The 19894-nt window shown below is 40.5% G+C and overlaps 1 protein-coding gene across 1 annotated transcript; it reads right to left on the minus strand.

Annotated features, from left to right (window-relative positions):
- Positions 1-540: 540 nt before the first annotated feature.
- On the minus strand, positions 541-3794 carry PATE2 (prostate and testis expressed 2). The gene is made up of 4 exons (XM_032358146.1): positions 3787-3794; positions 2732-2889; positions 997-1125; positions 541-677 (listed from the first exon to the last, which is right to left on the minus strand). Exons 1-4 carry the CDS (start codon positions 3792-3794, stop codon positions 541-543), a joined length of 432 nt encoding a protein of 143 aa, XP_032214037.1.
- Positions 3795-19894: the final 16100 nt, after the last annotated feature.

A 19894-nucleotide genomic window follows, 5' to 3' on the forward strand; every position in this document is an offset into this window, starting at 1 on the left:
CTGAGATTCCCCTCCTCCAAGAGCTCTAACAAAGAAAGATATGGCTCATGTTGCCAACAAATTGGGAAGCCAGTGTTTTCCTTTTTAATCTCCATAACCCATGGGTAAAAGGAGAGCACCAGGAGATATCAGGACTAATCCAAAGAGAATCTCAACTCCAACCAGAAGAGTGGATATAGGTGAGAATAAAGTATGGTCACAGAGTTCTCAGCACAAGTTCGGGATTTCCAATTCTTTGCATTACCATACAGGAGATAATAACCAGTTCCAAACCCAATCCTATTTGCGGCAATTCTATTTCCATCATAAGGAAATCAATACTGCCAGATGTGAGCAACAGGGATTTGCAAAAGGTCAGTCTGGTCTAGTCCTCCATCATTAATGAGACTCACTACTCTCCACTCTCTGTCCTTATGACTTTCACCAGCTGGCTTTCTCACTCTACCCTTGGTTGGAGGAGGAGATCCAAGTACAGGTTTGGGGGAAGAGATAAAGGGAATGGTGAGTTGAAGAATGAGCCAGTCCAGGAAAACTGCTGAGCTAGACCCCCTCAGGGAGGTTGCAATAGTTACTATGTTTGCAACAGATGAGCTCTGTCCTTTTTTCAAAACTCAGGAAGTTGATGTCCTCGCAGTTGGTAATACATGACAGTTTAGAATAATAGTACATACTCCGCCCTGAGGACATGAAAGAGAGAGTACACAATTGTAATGACTCCACTTCCTCCTATCATGTTCCGAGGAATAACCTCTCCTCAAAGCTTCAAGAGCCATTTGCTAAGCCCAAATGAGCTACAAGACTGAATCTACTCATTATTGACCAGAGAATGGACTGTATTTCCCCAACTGGTAAGAGACGTCAACCTTTCCTTTACTCAATATTGTCTTGGGGAATAATGCATTTTTGCTGTTCTCTCTACAGGACTGCCCCGTCTTCAGCCACCCACTCCCCCATGCACAGGTGGTTATCTCTTGGCCACTCTTTACCCCACGTTACCTTTTCTTGTAAGGAAGTAAAGGTTCTCAACAGCACAGGATTGTTGGTCCTTTAGGGTGCAGGTCTTCATGGTGTCATAGCACAACCCAAGATGGTATTTTCTACATTTATAGCATGTGTTGGTAATCTCTGCCAGACACAGAAAGAGCTCTTTAAAGGATGGAGTCTGAAGATGCTCCAGGCCTGTGGGTTTCTCTATAGGAACTTACTATTGCCTGGTGGTTCTGAATCTTTCTTTGGCCATTGACTTCTGTGATAATCTTCTGAACAATAACTTATACAGACATGAATCAATTGTTGTATATGATCTCAAAAGATCAGAGTTCCCAGGAAATTTATCTATGGGCCCTTTATTTTTTTTAAGGTTTTATTTATTATTTGACAGAGAGAAAGAGATCACAAGTAGGCAGAGAGGCAGGCAGGGGGTTGCGGGGTGGGGGGCGGGGAAAGCAGGCTCCCTGCTGAGCAGAGAGTCTGATTTGGAGCTCCATCCCAGGACCCTGGGATCATGACCTGAGCTGAAGGCAGAGGCTTAACCCACTGAGCCACCCAGGCTCTGTGGGCCCATTATTTAACCTGATGATCTCATACAGTCATAGGGGAAATGAACAAAGAGATTTCAGCTTCCTTACACCAAAAAATGGACTAAATTAGTCCAAGACGAGATAAAACTCCCAAGATTATTGAGTAAGAATGGATTACAGCCCTCTCTGAAGTTTGAGAGGTTTTTCTCTTCAACATGTCACAAATGACCTGTTTACAAAGGACTATAGGCTAGTCATAGTTGTACCTTTCAGATGTTCCTCCAATTCACCTGGGGAAAAAAAAAGAAAAGCCTTCTTTGTCATAACCTCATACACATCTGCCAAAGCCCGAAGAGCCAGCTGTGGAAACTTCCCCTTCCCCAGCCCATCTCTTAATCAACAACAGCTCTCCCTCTACTTCCAGGACTCACCCTTACTTGAGCAGACCAGAAAGACTATGCCCAGCAGAAACACAACAAACATCCTGGAACTTTTGTCATGTACAATTTCCTGTGGAAAGCACTGGTTGATCTCCACCAGTGATCTGTCCTTGGACTATTCATCCAAATCACGTAATCATAAAATTTCAGGGACAGACAGTAACTCAATGTTCTCAGAGCTAAGCCACCAACTTAAGTCTCACTACCCCAAAGGGATCTATTTCTTTTTTTAGATTACTTATTCATTTACTTGAGAGAGAGAGGACATGAGCAAGGGGAAGGAGTGGAGGGAGAGAGAGAAACAGATTCCCCACTGAGCAGAGAGCCTGATGAGGTCTGGGTTTGAGGACCCCAAGATCATGACCTGAGTTGAAGGCAGATGCTTAACCAACTGAGCCACCCAGGAGGCCACCCTGTCCCCATAAGGCATCTATTTAGAAATTCCCCTGAATGATAAGATCAATGGTATAATTTATATAATTTATAATATTATATAGAATATATTGTGATATATAATATATAATATAGTTAAATGTTATATATATAACATATAGTATGTTATATTATTATATTTATGTTACTTTACATATTATTACATATAACATAATAATCTATATTATAATCTATAAATAATATATACCATACTCTAATATATAATATACATGTATATAATTTCTAAGCCTTGTGCTTTGCAAGTAGAATCAAGTTTCTCTCCTACATTTTACCTTTCAGGTATTTCAAGACAGGGTTTGGACATCTAGTTTTTTTTACCTCTCTTCACTAACCTGGTCACTCTCCTCAGAACAATTTCAGATTTGCCTCTGTCCATTGGAGACCGAGACAACGGAACGAAGCTCCAACTCCAGGTGTAGCCTGGGTGTGGAGGTGGGAGCACTGGAGTATCCCTTTCGTGGTGGAGGAAAGGGAAACTTCAGGAGAAGGGTGAGGAAAAGGTGAAATTTGTCAGGTTTGCCCTCAGGTGTTACCAACTAACTGACTGATATTCTCATAAATATCAGTATCAAATGCCAGTATCCCAGGAAGAGAAGAGGCCAAGCAGCCAGGACACGACTCAGTGGCCTCACAGAGGCTAAAGTCTAGTCAAAGACATCAAAAGGACACCAAGCACAGTTGGCTAGGAACATCTAGGTGAAGGACATTCAAATGTGACTACCTGACCAGAGAAGCTTTCCAAGAAGAAGGGGGGTTGAGCAGGACTTTGAGGGCTAGCAATGTGTTAGGTGGAAAAAGTGAGTAGGGACAGGTACCCAAAGGAACAGATATGTCAAGAGTACAGAGATGTCAAACAGCTGTCACACTGTGAGGAGAGTGGGTCATGTGGCTGCAGAAACACAAGTGAGCCAGAGACTCCGGCACAGAGACAAAGCTTGGTGGACATGATGGCACGTGGGTGAAGAGAAGGGCTCAAGGGGACACTGCACTGGTCTTGCTGCTGAGGTTCCTCATTCATAGGATGAAATTTCTTGCTCACTACAGTGTTAAGTTCAAGATGTCAGTGAAAAGAGCCCTTTTCCCAGAGTTGGGAAACCTATGAAAGTACGAGGTCCTCTGCACCAATACTGAATTCTTGAAAGGACGCTTCCCTCAATCCCAAACTTAAGTTTGTCACACATATGGGCTCGAATGCTGACTCTGCTGTTTGCCAACTTTGTGATTTGGGGTGAGTTCCTGATGTTGAGACTAACTGTTGTCTCGTCTCTCATAGGATTAGTATTAGGATTATATTCAAGTTTGTGAAAAAAAGAAGCTCATATTTGTTAAGGCCCTGGAAACTATCAAGCACTAACTGCCTGTGCAGTGCTTACAGTTCCATGGTTCCTTTCGCTAGGGCAGGCGCCAGAAACTTCCATCATCAGGAGTCATATACAAGAAAGACATCTGGTTAGGCAAGGCATAGGGTAGTGGCTAGCTGTGGTTTTGGCATTCGAGGGGCAAGAGCCTGGCTGTGACGGGGGTATCAGGAGCATCCAGTCAAGGGTTAACTTTCAATAAGATGGACATTTGGCTTTGGGTATTCAAAAAGATGAGAAGTTAGTAACCATCTCTTCTAGAATGGACCTTGAAGATAGAAAGTCAGACAGAACTAGCTCTAATTTGCCTTGCACAAGAGAGTAGCTAGGAATAAGCTGAGTACTGACACTCCGAGGCTGGGTGAGAATTGGGTCCTTTCTTACAGCGTAGGGTATGCTCCGTAGGCTGATGACATGCAGTTTTACAAGTCTGTCTCAGACCCCTATTCTGACTTCCAGACTCCCGTCTACAAATTTCCTTCCACTATGGAAGGCTCAAGTACCATAATTTCAGGCTGCCTCAAAATGAAATCATAATCCTTCAGGTTCACTATATCTGCTCCTACTTTAGTGTTTAGGGGTTCAATAAACCTGGGAAGAATTCCTTATAGATAGATCCCTGTGCCTCAGCCTCAAAGAGAATCTAACAGGAAGTCTTATCCATTCTACCTACTAACTTCTCACATGGGTTTATTTTTCTCTGTCCCGCTGCCACTACTATAATCCAATCTGTCTTCATCTCTCACCCGGTCCAAGGCAATTTTCTTTTCTTTGCCTGTCTGCTTCTATTCTTGCCCAGTTATAGTCAATTCTCTATAAGGGGGTCAGACAGCACTTTTACAGGTCCTGGATGCCGCACACCTACTCAAAATCCTCCAGTGACTTTTCATCGCTCTTTGAAGAAAATCCAAAGCTCCCCCACCGCCTGGAAAGTCTTCCCCATTCTGAGCAAAGCCCACTCTCCCTCTTATTTCCTACCACATTCCCTTTGCTCATTCAAATGTCACCCCCTCAGTCCTGGTAAATCTTTTTTTTTTTTTTTTGAGATTTTATTTATTTACTTTAGAGAGAGAGAGAGAGAGAGCATGCACGTGCACAAGCCAGGGGAGAAGTAGAGGGAAGGGGAGAAGCAGTCTCCCCACTGAGCAGGGAGCCCACTGGCCGCACGGGGCTTGATCCCAGGACCCTGAGATCATAACCTGATCCAAAGGCAGATACTTAACCTACTGAGCCACCCAGGCCCCCCTTAGTCCTGATATATCTTTAGAAAATGTCGGGCGCCTGGGTGGCTCAGTGGGTTAAGCCCCTGCCTTCGGCTCAGGTCATGGTCCCGGGGTCCTGGGATAGAGTCCCGCATCAGGCTCTCAGGGAGCCTGTTTCCTCCTCTCTCTCTCTGCCTGCTTCTCTGCCTACTTGTGGTCTCCCTCTGTGAAATAAATAAATAAAATCTTCAAAAAAAAAAAAAAAGAAAAAAAGAAAATGTCAACATCCCTCTCCATCCTTTTTCTTGCTTTACTTTTTTTTTATTAAATTGATTTATTTATTTTCAGAAAAACAGTATTCATTATTTTTTCACCACACCCAGTGCTTGCTTTACTTTTTTTTTTTTTAAAGATTTTATTTATTTATTTGACAGGCATAGATCACAAGTAGGAAGAGAGGCAGGCAGGGAGAGAGAGAGAGAGAGGGAAGCATGCTTCCTGCGGAGCAGAGAGCCCAATGCGGGGCTCGATCCCAGGACCCTGAGATCATGACCCGAGCCGAAGGCAGCAGCCCAAACCACTGAGCCACCCAGGCGCCCCGATTAATAATGATTCTCACTACCTGACCTTTCACACCTCTTTGGTCACTTGTTTGATTCCTTGACTAGAATAAAGCAAGGACTTTTACCACTGTGCCCCAGCATCTGAAGGCTTGGAATGTAGGAAACACCCCCAAAATATTTGTGGAACATCCACTCTTGCATCCTTCAGGCCATTCTCACAGAGCAACCAGGTTAATCAGACTGATTTCTTTAAACTATAGTAAGGAGATGAAAACAAGGCTCTTTCTTTCTTTCTTTCTTTTTAAGATTTTATTTGTTTATTTGACAGGCAGAGATCACAAATAGGCAGAGAGGCAGGTAGAGAGAGAGGAGGAAGCAGGCCTTCGGCTGAGCAGAGAGCCCGATGCGGGGCTCGATCCCAGGACCTGGGATCATGACCTGAGCCAAAGGCAGAGGCTTTAACCCACTGAGCCACTCAGGCGCCCCTCTTTCTTTCTTTCTTTCTTTCTTTCTTTTTTTTTTTTTTAAAGATTTTATCTATTTATTTGACAGAGACAGACACAGCAAGAGAAGGAACATAAGCAGGGGGAGTGGGAGAGCGAGAAGCAGCCTTCCTGCTGAGCAGGGAGCCTGACGCGAAGCTTGATCCCAGGACCTTAGATCATGACCTGAGCTAAGGCAAACACTTAATGACTGAGCCACCCAGGTGCCCCAAAATGAGGCCCTTTCTACGTTCCAGCTAGGATCTCAAGGTATTTGTATGTGGCAAGTACTTTTACATTTCAGAGTGAAGTGTTGTGCTATTTATGCAGACTTACAAAGGAAATAAATGACAAGTTTCAAAGGACCACCTAGATGGTATAAAGAAATAAATACTAATGTGTCAAAGATGACAGGAGAGGAGTTTTTATAGTCTTGGGGGGGGATGCCTTTCAACATATGGCTCAAAATATACAACCATGAAACAATTTCATGTTTGGCTACATTAAAAAACTTTCTGAAGCTGGGGGTGGGGTGGGGAACTAACCACTAACTCATAAGCAAAGTCCAAATAACAAATATGCAACCAGTTACAAAATATTTGCAACTCATAACTCAGACTGAGGTCTAGCTCTTCCTATTATACAACAAAATCCTAGAAATGGACTAGAAAAATATTAACAATTCAAGAAGCAAGGTAGATGGTTAATGCTAACATTAGCTCACAGAAAAAGGAATACAAATGGTTCTTCAGCATATAAAACGTGCTGAGCCTTACTCATCATTTGAGAAAGGTGAACTGAAGCTAAACTGAGATATTATTTTGACATTACAGATTGGCAATCATCAGAATCTGAGAACACCCCTAAACTGGGTGTTACACTCATACACTGCTGTAAATGAACACATCAGTGAGGAGGAAAATGACACAGCAGCTATTAAAATCAGACAGATCTAGCGATCTTACCCAAGTCCCTCTGTGGAATTAGCCTTGCACATCTGTGAAAAACTGAATACACATAGTTCTTTACAATCTGATAATTGCAAGACTGAAAACAACTTACACTGATCTCATTTACATGTGAAATCTTAAAAAAGGAAGTCAAACTCATAGAAATAGAAAACAGAATGGTGGTTACCTGGGGCTCGGGGTGGGAGAAATAGGGAAGTTTGTCCAAGGGTACAAGCTTTCGGGTATAAGATGACATTCTGGGGATCCACTAATGCAAACTCATGGTTCAGTTAAAGACACTCTTGTGTCTGCATATTTCCATAAGTTCAAAACCAGATCCACAGGCTTGATCAAACTCAGATTCCATCTCTTTGGCAAGACAGTAGGTGACGTGTTGTTGTTTAATGAAGGGACAGAATATGCCTGGGCTTCTTTCTATGTTAGTGGCCATTTATGCTTATTATTTAGATCCATAATTCATCAGATTCCCAAATGGTGATATTTATTTTTTTTCAAGTTTTTATTTAAATTCTAGTCAGTTAACATACAGTGTAATATCAGTTTCAAGGGTAGAATTCAGTGATTCAACACTTTCATACAACACCCGGTTCTTATGACAAGTGCCCTCCCCTCTGGTAACCATCAGTTTGTTCTCTACAGTTAAGAGTCTCCCCTCTCTTCCCCCCTCCCCACACCCCAAACATGTTCACTTGTTTTGCTTCTTAAGCTCCACATATGGGTGAAATCATATGGTATTTGTCTTTTTCTGACTTATTTTGCTTAGCATAATACTCCCTAGCTCCATCCAGATCATTGCAAATGGCAAGATTTCATTCTTTTTATGGGTGAATAATATTCCTTTTGATTATAGATAACCACATCTTTGTATCTCTCCATATGTTGCAGCTAGCGGCGGCCCACTCTCCACCTCTGAGCCCACCACACTAATGGCCTCTTTGAGCTCCGGGCACTGGGAGTGATGACTGTCAGTTGGAGCTTCTGGCAACAAAGAAGCAACAGCCACGGGGAGATACTCCTTGAAGATTTGGATTTGTCACCTCCTTGACACGGCTCTAGCCCTTCTGAAAAGTGGCTCCTGACCTGCTCCAGAGGGCTCATGAAAACTGAAGCCCGATCCAAGGAAACCTCGTGATGTATTTGCTGGCCTGATACTCAACATGGGGGAGTGAGTCAACTCAGACTCAATAACTCGGTAGGTGGGCGGGGCCCCCAAAGGCCTCACTCAACAAACGAAATGGTATATTCCAGACACATGGGAGCTACTTTCTCCTCAACTGTGGCTGACCTTTGTATTTTCTTCATAGTGATTTTTAAGAATCAGAAGACTTTCATTTTGATGAAGTTAAATTTATAATCTTTTTCTTCTGTAATTTGTGCTTCCAGGTTCTGTTATCGAAATCTTTGCCTACCTGCATTTTGTGAACATTTTCTGCAATGTTTTCTTTTAGTAGATTTATCATCTTAATTTGTACATCAGTCTAAGATCCATCTGAAGTTATAGTTAGTTTAATTTCTGTACAGTGTAAAGGAGAAGTTACATCTTTGGCCATATGGATATCTAGTTGTTCCAGCACAGTTTGCTGGAAAGACTACTAATTTAATAATTCACCATTAAGAGGATTTTTATAGATACTCTTCATCTAATTTAAAAGTTCTCTTCGACTGTAATCTGATGATAATTTTATTATAAACTGATATTTCATTTTATCATCATAGTTTTGTTTTTCTTCTTTACGAATGTGGACAATTAAATTGATTCCTTCCTCTAATGTTAAACAACTCATGTATTCCTGAAGTAAATCTACCTGATTGAAGTAGATTATCCTTTTTGCATATTATTGAATTAAGTTTGGTAATGTTTGTTTTGGAATTTTGCATCAGGGTTTGAGAGATCAGTCTGAAAATATTTTCTAACATTCTTACCATGTCAAGGTTATCTTGGATCCATAACACTGTTAGGTTTTTTCCCTTGATGTTTGAGAGGAGTCACTGGTAAAGACATTGGGGACTACGATTTCCTTAGCAACAGAGTTATAATTATGGATCCAATTTCATCAGTAATAATATTTCTTCTTTTGACAGTTTTCACAATTTTTTAAAAAAATGTTGTGTTTTGTGAAATTGCTAAACTTGTCATTATAGATAGATTGTTATACTATCCTCTTTATTTTCTTTCCAATGTCTGCTGGAAAGGTAGTGATATATATCTTCTTTATTCCGTTACTCTTTTTTTAGTTTTTTTGCATGCTTTTTTACAAATCTTGCTTTTAAAATTGATAATTCCTTTATTTTAGTTGAAATAGAGTTGACATGCAAATGTTGCATTAGTTTCCGGTGCACAGGGTAGTGATTTTTTTTTTTTTTAAGATTTTATTTATTTATTTGACAGAGAGATATCACAAGCAGATGGAGAGGCAGGCAGAGAGAGAGAGAGAGGGAAGCAGGCTCCCTGCTGAGCAGAGAGCCCGATATGGGACTCGATCCCAGGACCCTGAGATCATGACCTGAGCCGAAGGCAGCGGCTTAACCCACTGAACCACCCAGGCGCCCCCAGGGTAGTGATTTGACAGGTTGATACAAAAAGCCAGGTTCACCACGGGTGTAGCAGTGACCACCTGTCACCATACAGCGCTATTACCATACCATTGACCAGCCTGTGCTGTGCACTAGATCCTGTGACCTATATTCATTCTGTGACTGGAAGAATGCTCTCCCACTTCCCTTCACCCATTTTGCCCACCTCTATTCCTGATATGCTTACGTTTTGTTTTCTCTCCATTTTTATTCATTAAGAATGTGATTTTCAAGGAAACACATTTAGAATTTGTTGATTTTGTCTTTTGAATATCTACCTCCGCTCTTCTCTTTCTTTTCTTACATTTTTGCCAGGTTTGATATGCTCTCCTTTGTCTAGCTCCTTGAGGTAAATATTTAGATCGTTAGTGTTCTGTATTGCTTCTTTACTACTATATCCATTTTAAGACTATAAACTTTCCTTTTAGTCCTGTTTTAGCTGCTTCCCATAGTATAAATGCCACACGTTCACAAGTACTCACTTCAAATTATTTCTAGTTTCCATTATAATTTCTTCTTTAATCCACCAGTAATTTAAAGGTTCCTTTTGTTCGAAGCAGTAGGGAAATTTTCTCGTTTTATTTTTGTAATTTATGCATTTCTTAATTCCACAATGGTCAAAGAACACATCCTGAATTATTTCAATCTTTTCTGAATTTTTACACCTTGATTTATCATCCAATTTTGGTAAACATTCAACGTGCGCTTAAAAAGAATATTTACTCTGCTTTTGTTAGATGCACTATTCTGTATATATCAACTGGTTCATGTTTTACCACCCAGATAACCGATATCCTTACTGATTTTTATATGATTGTTCTATTGGCTAGTGAGAAGCATGTAATAAAATCTCTCCTAATGAGATAACTCATAATGAGATGAGAAATAATATCTAACTCCCTTATTGCTCCTGCCATTCTTCGGTTTTCTAAATTCTGATGCCATGTTGTTAGGTGTACAAATACTTTGAATTAGGATATCTTCCTGGTAGGTTAACTTCCCTCCCATTATGAAAAGTCTCTTTTCATCTCCAGTAAGGTTTCTCACTTGAAAGTAAATTTTTTAGATATTTGTGTAACTATGCCAGGTTTCTTTTTCTGAGTCAGGGTTTTCATGGTATGACTTTTTAAAATCTTTTACTTTCAACCCTTTTCAATCTTCTTGTTTTTGATAGAGCTCATAAGTAGCACAGGGGTGGATTTTTGAAAATACCATCTGACAATCTTGGACTATTAATTAGAATATCTAATCTTTTTGTATTTAATTCAGTTACTGGTATATATAGAAGATTTTACTTAGCACATATTTTTTTTCCCTATTTGAACTGCTTTAGATTCTTCTAAAAATTTTTCCTGGACTTCTCTTGGGTTTCTCAAAAATATTTATTATTTCATTGTATTTATTTATTAGCTATACTTTTTATTTAAACCCTTCTCTAAATTGTTACCTTGGTATTACCGCTTACATCTTTAACTTATTACAGAAAACTGCCAATTATTACCTTTCCCACTTCACCAGTAATACTAGGACCTTAGCACATATTCATGTAGGCTACCTGGCTTTTGTTTTGCTGTTGTAATTACTGAAACACTACACAGCCAAGGAATAATCAGTGAGACTGGAAGATATGCCAAGAGTAACTTCCAAAACTGAAATGTAAAAAGAGAAAAAATAAACAAAAAAGATAGAACAGAATAATCCAGACTGTGAGGCAAATAGAAAGGGTATAACATACATAGTGGGAACACTGGAAGGAAAGAAAGAGATAAAGGAATAGCAGAAATATTGTGAGTAATGACTGAGAATTTTCCAAAATTAATGAGAAACACCAAACCACATATTCAGGAAGATTAGAGAGCCCCCTGCGGATTTTAAGAGATAGTAATAAGAGACAGCTGCTCCATGGGCCACAATTCTCAGCGCTTCTTCCCTGCTGCCCACACGGCATTCCCCCAGCCTTGGAGATGCTCAAAGTACAGCAGAAGGTGGCTGTACAAAGGGTATCCCAGAACTCGGCTCTCATGGTGACCACCGTGATCATCACAGAGATAAAGGGGGCATTATAGACTTTTAAATGGGTCAATATTCCAGGGAGACGTAACAGTCCTTAATGTGCATGTGCCTTGCCACAGAGCATCACACAGCAAAAACTGATAGAACTGCAAGGGGAAATAGATGAATCTGCTGTTATGATTGTAGATTTCAGCACCCCTTTATCATTAGTGGGCAATCCAGTAGGCAGAAATTCAGGACACAGCTTAGTGAATAGCACCAATCCACACTTAGATCTAACTGACATTTATAGAATATCTTTCCAACAGACAGAATGCACATTCTTCTCAAGCTTGCACGAACCATTCACCAAACAGACATATTCTGGGCCACAGTACCTCACTACACATATTTAAAAGAATACAAGTCTCTACAGTGTATGCTCTCAGATCTCAATGAAATTAAACTAGAAATCAGTAACAGAAAGATATCTAGAAAAAACAAGCCTCAAACACTGGGCAATTAAATAACACACTTCTAACTTCCTTATGGGTCAAAGAAGAAGTCTCAAGAGAAATTTAAAATATTTTGAACTAAATGAATTCAATTCAAATGTCCATCAACAAATGGATAAACAAACTGTGGTGTGTCCATAGAATAAATATGTCCAGGCAATATAAAGAGATAAACCATTGACTCAATAATGTGGATAAATCACACAAACAATATGCTGACTGAAAGAAGCCAAACCAAAAAAAAAAAAAAATATATCACTTGCTGTATGATCTCAATTTATAAAATTCTAGGACATGCAAACTGATCCAAAAGTATCAGAAAGCAGCTTAGTGGTTGCCTGCAGATGTTAGGAGGAGAGATGGCAACGGGGGAGAGGAATTACAAGAGAAATTATGAAGGGTCACATGGAAATCTCTAGACCTGATGAATATGTTCACTGACTTGATTTGGGTGATGGTTTCACAGGCATGAACATGCCAAATATTATCAAACTGCACACTTTAAATAAAAGCAGTTTTTTGGGTATCAATGATACCATAATAAAGCTATTATGAAGAAAAATATTTTAAAATAAAACGAAATGTATTTTAAAGTCATCGAGAGACACATGGACATTTTATACTCCAGGTATGTTACAAATTAAAAATATTTTTTAAAAAAATTGAACTGAGTGAAATAAGTCAAGCAGAGAGAGTCAATTATCATATAGTTTCACTTATTTGTGGATCATAATAACCATGTCCTCCATGGGGAGATGGAGAGGAGAAGGGAGTTGGGGGAAATTGGAAGGAGAGGTGAACCATGAGAGACTATGGACTCTGAAAAACAATCTGAGGGTTTTGAAGGGGGAGGGGGTGGGAGGTCAGGGTACCAGGGTGGTGGGTATTATAGAGGGCACGGATTGCATGGGGCACTGGGTGTGGTGCAAAAATAATGAATACTGTTATGCTGAAAATAAAAAATAAATTAAAAAAAATTGAACTAAAAATTAAAAAAAAATTGAAGAGAAAGTGTTTTGTCTCAGACAAATGAACCCATCTTCAGCACTTCTGTGACATTTTAGATATGATTTATACCAGAAATATAGAAAGCATAAAACATCATGGGGGCACCTGGCTGGCTCAACTGGTGGAGCATGCGACTCTTAATCTTGGGATTGTGAGTTCGAGTCCCACATTGGGTGTAGAGGCTACATAACATAAAATCAAAAAAAAATTTTAAATATGAAATAGTGTGATTCCTGGACTCAACATTAATGTCATGAAGATAGAAATGACTTTCAAAATATTTCTGGGGTATTTCCAGATGATCACAGATTTCTCCTTTCAAGTAAATTGACACAGAATTTTGTATTTCAATTCCATTCTGGCAGAGCTTTTCCCACAGCACTTGAACATTTGCAAGGGGAAAAAAAGGGGAGCTATTGGTCCAAGAGTACAAACTTACAGTTAGAAGACGAGCGAGTTCAAGCAATGTAATGCACAGCATTGTGATTACATTACTTGAAAGTGGCTAAGAGAGTAGATGTGAAATGTCCTCACCACTAAAAAGAGATGGTCATGATGTGTGACACAACAGAGTCATTAGCTAAGGCCACCATACTAGTTAGCTAACTACCACCATTAGGTTGTATCCTATTGCAATATCTAAGTGTATCAAATCAACATAGTATAGACCTTAAAGTTACCCAAAGCTAATGTTAATTATATCTGAATAAAGCTGAGGGAAAAACATACATTTGCAAGGATACTGGCCTCTACCTTCTTCATTTATATTGGCAGTTTAGCCAAGAAAGGTTTGATTTTTTATAACTCCTTAGCAATAAGTTCAGGACCTTACGTGCAAACATATATCACATCCAGATGGTTAAGTATCTTTGGAATGAGCCACACCATGAATAAAGTCCTCTTTTTCAAAATGTTCCAGGGTAGGTTTGCTTTTTCTTGAAAAAATAAACAAATAAATAAAACTTCTTTATCAAAATAGGTACTAAAGTTTGCCCTGTCAAAAGCCAGAGAACTTCTGTGTGATAGAGGAGATTTTCTTATTTTCCAAAAAAAAATTTTTATTTTTGGAAAGATTTTATTTGTTTATTTGGTGGAAGACAGAGAGCCTAATGCTGGGCTTGATCCCAGGACCCTGAGATCATGACCTGAGCCAAAGGCAGAGGCCTAACCCACTGAGCCACCCAGACGCCCCTTCACAGAAATATTTTTTAAATGTGATGATTTAGAAACTTACTTTGGATAAAGTTGATGACTCTTTCGGCTGATGACAGAATTTCTTTCAGAGTTGTTTGAATAGTCTATTGACTGTTGTGCATGTCTGTCCTAAAAATCAGCGAGGAGATTCATTTCTCAAAGAAGTAGGAAAACCAAATGGTCACCAAGCATTGTAGGAGTTCCATCTGTGAAAAGGGAAGAGAAGCTTTTGTTTCAAAGTTCTGCATGAGAGGGCCCCTGGGTGGCTCAGTGAGTTAAGCCTTTGCCTTCAGCTCAGGTCATGATCTCGGGGTCCTGGGATCAAGTCCCGCATCGGGCTCTCTGCTCAGCAGGGAGCCTGCTTCCCCCTCTCTCTCTGCCTGCCTCTCTGCCTACTTGTGATTTCTCTCTGTCAAATAAATAAATAAGATCTTTAAAAAAAAAAAAAAAAAGTCCTGCATGATAAAACCACCTTTTTACCATTGCCAAAAAGTCACTGATTTTTGCAATTGCCAAAAGAGACTCATGATGTAAGAATTCTTTGACAGTTTCAGCATGCACAGAGCAAGCAAAACCAAAAGGAAAAGGGAAACTGGCAACACTGAAAAAGGTTCCTTTAGTTTCATCCATTGTAAAATGAAGGAGTATGGCAAATGTGCCAATTCCTCAATGACTACTTCAAATTTTTAAAGAAATATCAAGTATCCTATTTGAGAAGGAAAATGTAGTATGGATTTTTTTTTCCTTTGTTGCAGTCCACAAATCAGTGCCAACATGGTTCACTAAAGTTTATCCAATATAAGTGGAGCTTCTTTTCATCCAACAAGCTGGTAAGAAAATGTATGGAAGCCCCATGAAAACGGTTTTGTAAAATGGCATAGCTCCATTTAGAAATGTGCCAATTCTTTTTTTTTTTTTTAAGATTTTTTAATTTACTCATTGGGGAAAGAGAGAGTAGGCATGGGGGTGGGGGGCAGAGGGAGAGGGAAAAGCAGACTCTCCACTGGGCAGGGAGCCTGATGCAGGGTTTGAACCCAGGACCCCGAGATAATGACCCCAGCCAAAGGCAGATGTCCAACCTACTGAGCCACCCATGTGCCCCAGAAACATGCTAACTTTTTCTTTTCTTTTTAAAAAGATTTAATTTATTTGTTTGACTGAAAGATCACAAGTAGGTAGAGAGGCAGGCCGGGGGGCAGGGGAACAGGCTCCCCGCTGAGCAGAGAGCCCCATGGGGGGCTCGATCCCAGGACCCTGGGATCATGACCTGAGCCAAAGGCAGACAGTTAACCCACTCAGCCACCCAGACGCCCCCATGCTGTTTTTCAAACTGAGCTTTCTTATTGGGAGAAATTCCTAATTTTCTGGACGGACAGAAGTAAGACGCATTTTCATTTTATCTGGCTTCACACTTGCATTCATGAGAATATTTACACACACACACACACACACACCCCACTGTGGTTTTTGTGTTCAAGTAAGTTCAAAGATGCAAATGAAAACATCTAATTGCTGTTCTTTCACTTCTATTAGTAATAGCCTTGGGTACTGCTAACATTTTGCAGTTTGTTGCCAACATTAAATATAGAAGGAAATGATAAATCTCCTTTAGACTGTAGGAGCCAAGAGCAGGCTACCCCAAGATGGGATACTTTGGCATGAAGATTATTTTGAGTCAAAAAGCAATCCATCAGTGGCTCCTGGGTGGCTCAGTTAACTTCTACCTTTGGCTCAGGTTATGATCTCAGGGTTCTGGGATCATTGAGCCCTGTCTCAGGCTCCCTGCTCAGTGGGGAGTCTGCTTCTCCCTCTCCTTCTGCTCCTCCCCCCAATTCTGCTCTCTCTCAAAAAAATAAATAAAATCTAAACTTAGAAAAGCAATAAATTACAAGCCAGCAGATTCAGGAAAAGTTCTTTACCTACCCCTCAACTGCCTAAAAGAATTTAGATGCGTGACCTGCTCCAGGAAGAGAGCTATCACTGTAGATAAAATTACAGTATGGTAAGAACTAGGTATGGTAGGTGGGGAGGAACCTAGCCCTCTATATCCCACTGTTTCTGAGTAGCCCAGCAACCCTCTGTTTACCAAATATTTACTCTTTATTTTTTATGTTCCAGTAAATTGCGTTCCTTTCCTCTGAAGTCCCAGACCTTTACCCCCTTCTCCTTAGTTTGGGTGGACATATATACCTCATTTTGCCTGCCTGTTCTTGGGATTTCCATGTCTGAGTGTATTCCCCATATGTATGCTATTAAATTTGATTTTTCTCCTGTTTTTATGTTTTATGTCAACTTGATTCTTAGTTGGGCCAAAAGGACCTTAAAAGGGACAGAAATTCTTGCTCCCTGACAAGAGGTTAATGAAAAATATTAAAATTTTCTATCAAGGTTCATAGAACCCATGAAACTAAGAGGACACTAGACCCCATATTAATAAATTTTGTTCAGGAATGAAGGTAAGGTACTAACAAAATTCTCTTACTCACATGTATAAGATCAGTCCATAAACTGTTCTGAAAGTGGTTTTTTTTTTTTTTTTTGGAAAATTTTCATTAGGTCCTGGGACTTTTCATCTAAAGCATTAGATTATCAGCAATATTGTGAATGAAGTCAGAATTTTAGTGACATTGATCTATACTCGAACCACATCTGGGCTTCTTGACAGACCCTGCACCACCAGGGTGTTGTGAGGGCTCCGTGAAATGATCTAAGTAGAAGTGGCTAGCCTCGTGTATAGCACACAGCAAGCACTCGATAAATGTTGGTTTTGTTCTTCTTTCCTTTACCTCTTCCCACCAGCAGCTGGATATGTGAGGGTGAGTTCCCTGGGACCCACAAACAGGCTCCTCTCCACCAGATTTTTGAAACAATCATTATCTCACATTCTGGAAAGCTACTGCTTGGGAACCCAGGAACAAAGTAGCCAGCTTCTGACTCTGTGCCAAGGTCCATGTCCCAAAAAAAAGGGCAGAATTTAGAAGCACAAGTTAAGAGGTTGCTCATCTGTGGTATCATCAAGATCTAAGTTACCCACCCTGAAGCCAAGAGAGACCATGAATATGAGGACACAATGTTCTGCTTTCTCCTCCTCAGAGCAGGGCAAATGGCATCTAGGCTGAGCAGGTGGCTGTCTTGTCATGGAGTGCCTTAATTTGGGACTCTGTATCAGTAGGAGAGGGGAGAGTGGTATCATGTGAGGTTTATCCTTCATTCATTCCCTCCTTTGTTGAGCCGTCATGGTTCAGCACATCATCATGTGCCACGCAAACTGCTAGGTCAGGAGAACAGAACTTAGTACCCATCCTCATGATTCACATTATGAAACCTTAGAATGTTGAAGTTGTGGGACCATAAGAATGGTTGAAGTCTAACATCACAGATAAATGGCTCGCTAAAGATGCCATGAATTATACAGTAATCCACCAAAGGTCTCCAGACTCCTAGAGAAATCCTTTGTCCATTGTATCACACTGCTCCTAATGGGTTCTAATAGTTATTCTTTCCTATGTCATGCTAAATGAAGAAAGAAATTGTTTTCAAGAGAAAATCTGATGGATGAGGTACTGGGAGAAGATGAGGAGAAAGTCAGAGGATCCCAGTGTTTGGGCAGAATTGCAAAATTTCACAATCCTAACTGGAAAGAATCTAGTAGAAAAGAGACTCAATACTCAGGGGACCTTTCAGAAAGCATCTGCCAAGGAAGAAGAGTAGACACTGAAAACTAACTGCAGCTTAACCTAGAATGTACTTTGCTTCCTTGGCTAGGATTTTAGAATCATTCTCTTTAAATAGATAAAGCAGAGAAACTGGGTGGCAAATAAAACGCTCTGATAGCCTTGTAAACCCAAGCACCGAAGGCTCAGGGTTTTGCCTTCTTGCTAAGCCTTTGGAAAGTCCTGAAAAATGTCATCCAATTTCTAAGATGCTCTCTATGGAACCAATTCCCTGTCTAAGGCTTTTGGCCCTCTTCTTAGGCAAATCATATTGAGTGGTCATAGAAAAAGAGCACTGTAAATTCTGTGTCATTTGTACTAAGACCTATGTCATCCAGTCTTCACCTGATGTCTAAAAATGTCAGACTTGATTTTTTTTTAAAGATTTTATTTATTTATTTGACACAGAGAGCCACAGCGGGAGAGTCAACAGAAGCAATTGGGAGAGGGGGATGGAGAAGCAGGCTTCCCAGGAGATCCCAGGACCCTGGGATCATGACCTGAGCTGAAGGCAGATGCTTAATGACTGAGCCACCCAGGTGCCCCTTGGTATGTTTTAATGAACATATTGTTCCTACAAGAAAGAACATGCCATTAAATTAGCTCTGTATGGAAGATTCCTAATATTTCTAGCCAAGGTGCTATCAGCTCACAGGCAGGTTTAGGAACACTAGAATGCCAAGACTGGCTATGGTTTCCCGCCGCTTTACCTGTGGTGAACCTTTACTAAGTTAACTTTTAGAGTCATCACTAAATCATAGAAAAACCAGCTGGTTCACAACTTGGTAAAGATCGTGTTGTGTGATAATGCTAAGGGGGACTTCACAGCCCGACAGAATAAACAGTCTCTGGCTGCGAAGAACAGATTTCTGCTAAGGTGAAGGGGTCCTGGGATGAGAAACAGAAGTTCTAGGTTGAAGGCCCAGCTTGATCATAGATTATATACCTTTTTTATCTCGTTCACTCTGTTGTTTCTTCCCCAAAGGGTAAGGAGCTACATGAACTTTCCTGACTTTTACATTGTTCTACTTTCACACATGGGACTGTTCCTGGCACACAACAGTTCCCAGTAAATGTTTGCTGAATGTATGAATAAATCTCCAGGAGGCAGAGCACCTGGGGGGCTTAGTCTGTTAAGCATCTGCCTTGGGCTCAAGTGTCATGTTCCTGGGTTCCTGGGATCGAGCCCCACATCAGGCTCCCTGCTCAGCAGTCAGTCTTCTTCTCCCTCTTCCTTTCCCTCTGTGGTCTCTCTCTCTCTCTCTCTCTCAAATAAATAAATAAAATCTTAAAAGAAAAATCTCCAAGAGGTATTGAATCAAGGTGGTGTCAAGTGTGGCCTCCACCCACTATGTAATCATGGGTAAGATGTTAGGTCTCACCAAGCCTGTTTTCTCCTCTGTAAAATTAGGATAAGAATGATAACATAATTACACCAATAATTATTAGGAGAAGGATTTTATTTAAAAAGAAAGTTAACTTAGGGGCGCCTGGGTGGCTCAGTGGGTTAAGCCTCTGCCTTCGGCTCAGGTCATGATCTTAGGGTCCTGGGATCGAGCCCCACATCAGGGTTCCTGCTCAGCAGAGAGTCTGCTTCCCTCTCTCTCTCTCTACCTACTTGTGATCTCTCTCTCTGTGTCAAATAAATAAAATCTTAAAAAAAAAAAGTCAACTTATAAGCCAGAAAAAAAAGTTAGCTTGCTGTAAACCCCCACGTTTACTAATTATCATTATACTTGCTATGGGATACAGAGAAAATAAACTTGAGCTTCAAGAGGAAGCCTTGGGTGATTGGTTGCCTTTAGGCATGAATAATCCTTGCCCTATCGTTCAGGTTTTGTCCCTCTAGCCTGAAGAGCCGTTCTTGCGGTTCCTGGCTTCTTCCTGTGCAAGGGACTTCTGGCTCAGG

Source organism: Mustela erminea, chromosome 9 (genome assembly GCF_009829155.1).
Source record: "Mustela erminea isolate mMusErm1 chromosome 9, mMusErm1.Pri, whole genome shotgun sequence".
In the NCBI taxonomy this organism is placed as follows: Eukaryota; Metazoa; Chordata; class Mammalia; order Carnivora; family Mustelidae; genus Mustela; species Mustela erminea.